Raw genomic sequence first — 8,864 nt, forward strand, 5'->3', positions numbered from 1 at the left:
TTTTGGAGTGGATATACGGAGTAGGAAGGAAAGAGATCCAGAGCATCTTCAAGAGTTCCAAAACTCACTCCCAATCCTGATATTTTTTTATAAGATTGAAAAATAACGTTGTTCAACAGCTCACAATCTTTTCGTACTTGAAAAAATTGACCTAACTATGTGGAAATGTACGCACACATATTAGTCGGCCAATCTAGAAGTGGAAGAACGCGGAGAGAAATAAAGAGAAGGACATGATTCCTAATACAAGTGTACAAGAGACAAATAAAACATAAAAATGGTTGGTGTAATTTAAAAATAGTCTGAGAGTCTTTATGCAAAATTTCCTTCTATATATTTATATTTTAGGAGCGAGATTTTAAAAATTATTAGAGGACCCAACAAATATGCTCTCAACTTTTTTCAGCCACTTGAAAACTCATTGATTTACCAACTTATTTTTTTAGGAACTACTGCTCTTACAAGCATATTAATTCCGTATCAACTGAAATAACCGGTATATCTCATACCGATAGATAAACCCATCTATAGAAGTGACTCTATTCCATACTAATCTAATTTTTTCGGAATGATATTTATAAGTTTGATGTTACATCCTCTTAAAATAGGTCAATAAACTATGGAAATCGGTGGAGATAATGGTGCATAATGTTGGAACGCATAAATGTAACTATTGTTATAGCAGAAGAACTTAGGGCCTATTTGGTTCATTCCTCAACACCGCCAAAACCAGCCCAGTCAACGTTTGCTTTGTTTCCGGAGTTCTGGCGCTGCCTCAGCTTATCAGCATGCATGCAAGCTATTTTTAGACCCAAACACGCCAAATGTGTGGCGGCCCATTTGGTCGCCCAACTTTCGGCGCGGCCGCATGCCGTCCCTAGGCGCCATTCAAACAGTTGCAAACTAGAAGGGTTTCCGTAATGTCTCACAATGTTGAAGTTAAAAATCTACAAGAGTAAATTGCACTACAGGTACCTAAACTATTTGGTGTTTCACAGATGGGTACTCCAACTAAAAAACGTAACTTCTGGGTACTGGAACTATACTTTAACTATACTTTTTGGTATCCAACGGTCCAAACCTGGTCACGCAGGTGCTAGCATCCGACGTGGGCACGCCACCGTGGACAATGGACGCTGGCCCCTTGGCATTTTTGTGATAACCCCTCCCCCAATCCAGGCGTGACGCCACCTTCTTCTGCTTCTGCGGTCTCAGCGGCGCGGCGGTGGCCGGCCAGGAGTCCAGGCCCATGAGGAGCGCGATGACGCCCGGGGCGGCCCCATCGGCCGGGTGCTGCGCCGTAGGCCGCAGCGGCGGCGTCGGGGAAGCAGGAGGCGGGCACGGGAGCCTGCGTGGGGAGGAGCAGAGGGAGGCAGCGCGGGAAGAAAAGCCTGGGCTTGCGGGCGAGGCGACGGTGCCCGGCGAGCAGATGTAGGTGCACGCGCAGCTCCCTGCAGCACCGCGCCCACGTCGACGGCGGCAGCGCTCGCTCGCCATGGGACAGGCGGAGCAGAGCTCCCGCTCGCACGCACCGCGCACGCCGCCGCAGGCGAGCTGCCGTGGGGAACCACGCCCTACCTGCGGCCGCGCAGCGCGCGCGCCAGGGCCCCACCGGTGGCTGCCCTCGCCGAGGTCGCGGCACCACCTCTTCCTGTCCCCTGCCTCGCCGCCTTCGTCTCCTCCTTCATCGCACCCGCCAGGTTCGTGCGCCTGCCTCTGCCTAGATCTGCGGAAACGCCACCGCCACTGCACTGCTCCCTGGCACCCACTGCTCCTTGGACGGCCCGGAGAAGGAATTTTTGCGGGCTGCGTCCGTCGGTGACCCGCGCGGCACCCACTTCTCGTTCCAGAAGGTCGCGTGCATCGCTAGCATTTGTCGGGGAAACTGCCGCGAGATACCAATGTCTAGGGAGACTGGCTTCGCTCTCTCGCCCAGGGCGCTGGCCATGGCGGTGCGCCCCGATGAGGCCACGGGCAGGATCCCACTGTTCCTGTTCGCGACTGTGGGGACCACCCCGACTGCGGCGGTCGACCCTCTCCGCGGGCTGTGCGCCGCCGTGGCGTGGCGCGGCGTGTGGGTGCACGTGGACGCGGCCTACCAAGCGTCGCGAGCGTGTGCCCGGAGCTCCGCCATGTCGTCGTGGGCGCCGAGGCCGTGGACTCGTTCAGCACCAACCCACACAGGTGGCTCCTCGCCAACATGGACTACTGCGCGCTCTAGGTGCGGAGTCCGGCGGCGCTGACGGCCACGCTCGGCACCGACCACGACGTGATCCTCAAGGACCCGGCGGCTTCCTCTCTCTGCTCAAGCGCCGAGGGAGATTGGGGAAAGAGACGACGGGAAGTGAGAGAGTGAGTGAGAAGAGTCAGGATTGGGGGAGGGGGTTATCACAAAAATGCCAAGGGGCCAGCATCTACTGTCCACGGTGGCGTGTCCACGTCGGATGCTGGTGCCTGCGTGGCCAGGTTTGTACCGTTGGATACCAAAAAGTATAGTTCCAGTACCCAGAAGTTACGTTTTTTAGTTGGAGTACCCATCTGTGAAACATCCAATAGTTTAGGTACCTACGATGCAATTTACTCAATCTACAACGACCACCTGATATCAAAACTAAAGTTTAGTCACCTAAAGTTTTTATATATAGTTATCTAAAATTTAGTCCTAGACCATCCAACAAAGAGATGGATTAATGGACGTACTTTTTAGTCCACACTCTAATTGATAACTAGCTCACTAATTGGTAAAGACAAGCTAAATTAAACTAACAGCTACCAGTCTAATTGACATGTTAGTGGTCCTTTAGTTTGTTCATGGAGATCAAATTCCTGTAGAAATATCCTTGAAATTAAATGCAAATGATGCATTACACCCCTTAGTACATGTCATAAACCATTACGGGCTATATCATAAGACAACCTTGGCAGTTTCAAACGTGTCAATAGTCATATATCGTACCTATGTCCTGCGATTTTCCTTTTTATATATTACATATGTGGGCATTGGACAAAAACATAACTCCCAGTGATATATCATGTATTCATGTTAAACACAGCAAACAACGCTATTGATGATGAAAATGTTAAATGGGTGCACTGTGCCCAGGGGTGGATCTATGTCGGGTGAAGGGGGGGTGCGGACTCACCCATGCAAAAACAAAAAACATCGATTATGATCGAATTTTCATTATATACACATCTCTACGTTAAAAATCTAGACGGCAAGCACAACCCCTCGCATTTGTTCTAGTTCCACCCTTAACTGCACCACAATGCATAGTACTCATGTGTTCCTTTCGCTGAAATTGGGCGTGCATTAGTTTTGACATGGCAGTTCTAATGGTGCGGGGAAAATTCCAGTAAAATATGTATAGGAACTTTATAACACAAGTATTTGACATCACCGAATTTGCTAAGGGGTTGTTTGGATCCTTTATTTTGGAGGAATTAAAATCTACATAATGGATTAGGCTATTTGGCTTGAAATATGATATTCCATAGCATTCCCAAGCTCACAGATAAGTCAATCTCAAATTCATAGGGTGGGAGATGGAAATAGATTCTATAGATCACTATACTATAATTCCATTCTCCAACTTATAGCACACCCTTCAACTCACTTTCCTACAATAGAAATGAAACATATAAGTATATCCCTTCGATGCCTAACAATAAAGAGTCTGTCTACCTGGCACACGGGTGTTTCACCCTGTTCTAGCACACGATTTTTTTGACCATACGATGAAGATCCAACGGCTTCCACCTCTTCTTCTACCTCCGGTCGCACCCAGCTCTCGCCCCGCTGCCCGGCGAGCGCTCCGCCGCCGCCGCTCACCCAGCCCCCGGCGCGCGGCCCGCCTCTCCCCCATGTTCTTCCTCTCCTCCAATTACTCCTTGCCACATATCACAGATCACAAATCACATATCACAGATCACAAGAAATATTTTTTTATATGGAAGGACAAGGACAAAGGTTGGGGGAGAGGCTCACCGGAACCCTAACCAGGAGAAGAAGACCTACCTCGCCGGATCCACCATGGCCGGAGCCGGATCCGCCATGGCCGGCGAGCTCACGCGCGGGTGGGGCTCGCCGGCGCTGGGGGGGGGGGAGAGAGAGAGAGAGAGAGAGAGAGAGAGAGAGAGAGAGAGAGAGAGAGGGGAGGAGTGTCGGAGAGAGAGGAGCGTCGAGGAGAGAGAGATGCGCCGCCGTGTCGGAGTCGCGCGAGGAAGGAGCGTCGCCTCGCGTTCGCTGTTTTCAGTTGGAGGCGGGTGTGGGCCCTACACTCAGAGGCACAGTAAAAAAAATCATGTGCCACCTGCTCTGAAAACGCATGGGTGTGCGTTAGCATTTCTGAACAATAAATAATATATTCTATATATAACTATATTAACTTAATTAATCTATGCCTAAAATACAATTATTAGAATGAATTCAATTCTTAGGATCCAAACGCCCCTAAAGGAGATCAGAAACAGTCGTTCCTAGAACTAGAGCAGTGATTTCAGTGTTGGTATAGCGTTCTTTAATTTGTTCTTGGAGATTAAATTCCCTTTTGAACATACTTGGAGAGATGACACTAAGAAACAGAGCAAGGAAAACTACTTTTCCTCTGTAATTCCTCATTTTGCCACTCTGTACTCTCTCCAGTTCCATTTCATTTCAGCAGAAACATGTCAAATCCTGATTGCCAAAGGTTATGGTACAATTGATACTTCAATTTCATCTCCTTATAAAAAAATAACCACCCTGTTCGCATGATCGTATCAGCCATACTTATCAGTCATGATACAATATTTTTCTCTCACAACAAAAACAACATCAGCCGGCTTATAAGCCATAGAAACGATCGAGCGAACTGGTAAACAATTTCAAACCAAAAAAAAAAAACTTACAACAACTACCAGACAGTCAAACATGGAACAGAGAACAAGCTGTCGTGCGTTGTATCTTCTGTAATAAAGCTTCACATTGTCAAATCAAACATGTAAAAACCTGATGAAGAGCGCGATCAGTTCGCATCGCACACAAGCTATACTACTGCGTGCGGCAACCGAACTTGTTTACTCCCTGGTATGGTCCTACTTTGACCGATCACGCTCACGACCAGACGAGGATCGCGGTGGCCGCGCTCATCAGCAGCGGCAGCACCGCTGCCAGATTATTCTTGACGGACCCGCGGGCGCCGTCCCCGCGGCCGTAGAAGTACCCGTCGCCATAGTTGCCGTCGGCGGCTCCGATGCGCTGCAGCACGTCGAAGTCGCCCCGTAGGCCCGAGTGGCCGCACCCGCGGTCGAGCGCGAAGCGGACGTCGCCGGCGGAGGCGCCGTTGTAGAAGCGGAAGTTGGCCATGATGCCGTCGACGCAGCGGAGCACGAGCTCCGTCTCCGGCAGGCACGGCCCGCCGCAGAAGGCGTCCGCCGACCCCGGCGGCACGTCCAGCGCGCCCTGGGGGCCCAGCCGGAACGAGCCCTGGCACCCGCTGTAGATCTTTTGACACGCAGTTAGCAAGAACGGCGTTCAGTATGCACGCCATATGATGATTACAAGAGTGAGTGAAAGCTCAAAAGTCAAAACTTATATGACGAGTACAAGTGGGAGATGATCGATCTGTCATATATACACTCCTACTATATATACACACTTACGTAGCGATCGTTGAAGCAGAACAGGGCTCTTCCGACAATATCCACCGTGTCTGTCTTCTGGCCATGGAACGCTGCTGCTGCTCCTCCAGCATCTACATGAGTTCCGCACGTACAAATGATGAACAAATGAACCGTGATGCCCGCGCGCGCGTGCGTACCAGACACAGCGATACTACTGCGATATGATGCAGATGCAGAGACGCAGTGCTCCGTGTGCCTGTGTGCCGGCAATCGGCATGCACGCAGGTCGACTAGTAGAAAGAAAGAAAGAAAAAAACAAACAAACTAGTACAAGAAAACAAAAGAGAAGATGGAGAGCATGACGAAGAAACGGGGACCTGAGCTGCAGCAAGCAGGCATCATCATGATCAGGAAGCAGCAGGAGATGCGCGCCACTGCCAGGATCGGAAATGGCAGCCTGCTGCAAACGGACGCCATGGTTCCTGACAAACTCGATCTCTGTCAAGATATCGACGACGTCGTCGGCGCCGTATGTACGAGGAAGAACTTTCATAAGAGCGATGAGGTATATATGTTATTATGTTACTATATATGTAAGCTTGCTTGCAGCAGCGGCCCGGTCGACGATGCGTGAATGCATATGCGTGATTGTTTCCTCGAGCTGCTAAGCCTCCGCTCCGGTTGGGCGTTGGTTTTCGTTTTCGTTTTCGTAGGCAGGCCAACTAACCTGACCTGACCAGAGCGCATGAGAGGTACAAGCAGGCTCCTCACGATCACGAGGAATCCAAGACCATCTTTTGTTTCTCGCTGCCTTCGTTCCCCACGTCCCTTTCGCTAGCTTCAACGATATAAAGGTCGTTCCTTGACACAGATTGATTGGATCATCTCTCTTTTTTATTCTTTTTCTTTTCTGATTATTGTCCCTGAAATAATAATATGTTGCTTCATCGGTGCCGATTGATTTTGTGCATGTGTTGTTTTTATTTCAGCTAGTGGATAGCTTATTAGATGGGCGGTGAGGTTAGGGTCTGGTGGCTCGAGAGGAACCTACCCATGGCCATGCACGCCTGACTGCCCCCACGTTCGTTTTCTCGGGGGTAGAAACCAGAAAGGGACGGAAGCCAGGATGTATGTATCCCCGGCCAGGTTCACTAGAGCACGGAAGTATAGCTAGTAACCATCAGGTCAGTCAGTGGCTCACACAAACGAGATTCACCGTCCGCTGGGCTAACTACGACAATCTCACCAAAGTTGGCCAGTGTTTTTCTTAATTAGCCCGTGGTCCTCTGGTGTTTCTTCGACCAAGCGTGCATATACAGCAACACACGCCACGGTGGATCGATGGCCACTGGCAGTCATCAGAACCCAGAAGATACGGCACGCACGGCTCCACTAATAATCAGCTAACGGCGGTCAATTCTGCAGCACTTCACGACTTTCCTATTTTTAAAAAATATTTGTTTCCACAACTTTCTTTTCATAAAAAGTTACAAAATTATACACACAACTTTTACGCATAATATTTTATGAGACATAGTTTATTAGCATAACTTAGTCAATATATTTTTAATAATATATATAGACAACTTATCATGATAACTTTTCCATATAACTTTTAAAGCCCAACTTATCCATAACAATTTCTCAATATGTTTATAACTTTTTATTTTTTGAAAGTTATAAAGTTATACGCACAAATTATTTGCATAACTTTTTACAGAATAACTTATCACGACAATTTGCCATCGTATTTTTTTATTTTTCTTTCTTAGAAATAATAATTTTTAGAAAATTTTATTTTTAGAAAATCACAAAGCTATGCTCACAACTTATGTGCATAAATTTTCATGTGACAAATTATCACCATTACTTCTTATCATAACTTTTGTAGTTTTATGGTCATAAGATTCAATTAGATTGGAAGAAGAGAAAAAGTGAAAAAAAGAGAGAGAAAATATTGAAAAAGAGAGAGAGTAACGTATAAAAAAAAGTAAAGAAAAAATAGCAACATGCTCGTTTGTCCGTGACTCTTGCCCAGACGCGGCTCCATAGGAGCAGGCCCCATCCGTCCGCCCTCTTCCCCCACCACACACTCATCGGGCTACCCACGTTGTGCCCTTCCCCCCATCGTCGGCCGCGCCGCGTGCCCTTGCTCCCTACGCCGCTCACCTGCGTCCTAGTCACCTGCGCCGCTCGCTCCCTCGCTGTCCGTCCATCGCCCATCGCCGTCAGGCGTGCCACTGACCCTGCCATGGCCGCTAGGGCGCACGTGCCATGGCGCCTCAGGTCTTTCCTGGTCAAGCCAAGGGCACCCACGAGCGTAGCCGGTGCTAGTGGTGCTCGCCGCTGGATCCTACCTCCATGGCTTGAATCAACTGGCTGTAGGGTCGAGATGGCGGACTAGAGGGGGGTGAATAGTCCTTTTATAAAATTAATTGTGCCGGCTAACCGAAACAAAAGCAGAATTAAAACTAACGGTCTAGTCAAGACTACACCCCTCTATCTAAGTTCTCTAGCACCTAACAAAGATACTAATTAAGCAACTAAGGTGCCGGGCTAGCTAGTGCTCACCTAACTAATTCTAGAAGCAAGGTCACACAAACCTATGCAACGCCTATGCAACGCCTAAGCTCACTAACAAAGACTACGCCCCTCTATCTAAGTTTCCATTCACTAATTTTGAACTATGACTCAAAATTGTCTGCAGGTGCGGTAGTGCCACTGTCCGGCAGTGTCGCAAGGTCAGAGCGGCAATGCCACGGGTGAAATTTGACATCTACTTGAGTTTTGTTTTAACAGGCCTATTCACCCCCCTCTAGGCTAACCAGAGATCCTACAAGTGGTATCAGAGTAGGTTATCTCGTGTGCGCTTCACCGCGTGAGGTATGGAGCCCAGAGGAGGTACTAGTGGCGTGAAGCTGGTGGATGTTGATCCGGAGCGAGTTGAGCTACACGACACCGACAACAGCGAGCTAAGTGTTTCTACAACAAGCAATACCACACTCCCGTAGCTTGAAGCTACCGATGCCGAGAAAGCTCAAAATGATGAAGAAAGAAGAAAAAGGAAGGAAGCTAGAAAGGCAAAAAGAGGCAAGAGAAAAGAAGAAGAAGGAGCAGCAAAGGCTTGAAGATAAGAAGCAAAGAAAAGAAGAAAGAAAGCTCAAGAAAGAAGCAAGAAGAAAAAGAAGAGAAGCTAGGAAGAAGAAGGAAGAAGAAGAGAAGGCAACCAATGCATCATCAAGTGACATCTCAAGTAGTTT

At 48.5% G+C, this 8,864-nt stretch overlaps 1 protein-coding gene across 2 annotated transcripts; it reads right to left on the minus strand.

Moving 5' to 3' along the window:
* Positions 1-4,765: 4,765 nt before the first annotated feature.
* Positions 4,766-6,245, minus strand: LOC136451863 (uncharacterized). Of its 2 annotated transcripts, none has more exons than XM_066452551.1 (3): positions 5,982-6,245; positions 5,644-5,735; positions 4,766-5,477 (listed from the first exon to the last, which is right to left on the minus strand). In XM_066452551.1, the coding sequence occupies exons 2-3, from the start codon at positions 5,733-5,735 to the stop codon at positions 5,096-5,098; spliced, it is 474 nt and encodes a 157-aa protein (XP_066308648.1). In that variant the 5' UTR covers positions 5,982-6,245; the 3' UTR covers positions 4,766-5,095. The 2 variants fall into 2 exon arrangements, with proteins under 2 accessions (XP_066308648.1, XP_066308647.1); XM_066452550.1 differs by having other exon boundaries at positions 4,771-5,485.
* Between the last annotated feature and the right edge of the window lie 2,619 nt (positions 6,246-8,864).

Source organism: Miscanthus floridulus, chromosome 5 (assembly GCF_019320115.1).
Source record: "Miscanthus floridulus cultivar M001 chromosome 5, ASM1932011v1, whole genome shotgun sequence".
Classification (NCBI taxonomy): Eukaryota; Viridiplantae; Streptophyta; class Magnoliopsida; order Poales; family Poaceae; genus Miscanthus; species Miscanthus floridulus.

Coding starts and splice junctions, on each gene's coding strand:
- LOC136451863 (XM_066452550.1), bottom strand. CDS start 6,081: ATGGCGTCCGTTTGCAGCAGGCTGCCATTTCCGATCCTGGCAGTGGCG. Junction 5,736..5,981: donor GCCTGCTTGCTGCAGCTCAG/GTCCCCGTTTCT, acceptor GAACTCATGTAG/ATGCTGGAGGAGCAGCAGCA. Junction 5,486..5,643: donor TCTGCTTCAACGATCGCTAC/GTAAGTGTGTAT, acceptor GCGTGTCAAAAG/ATCTACAGCGGGTGCCAGGG.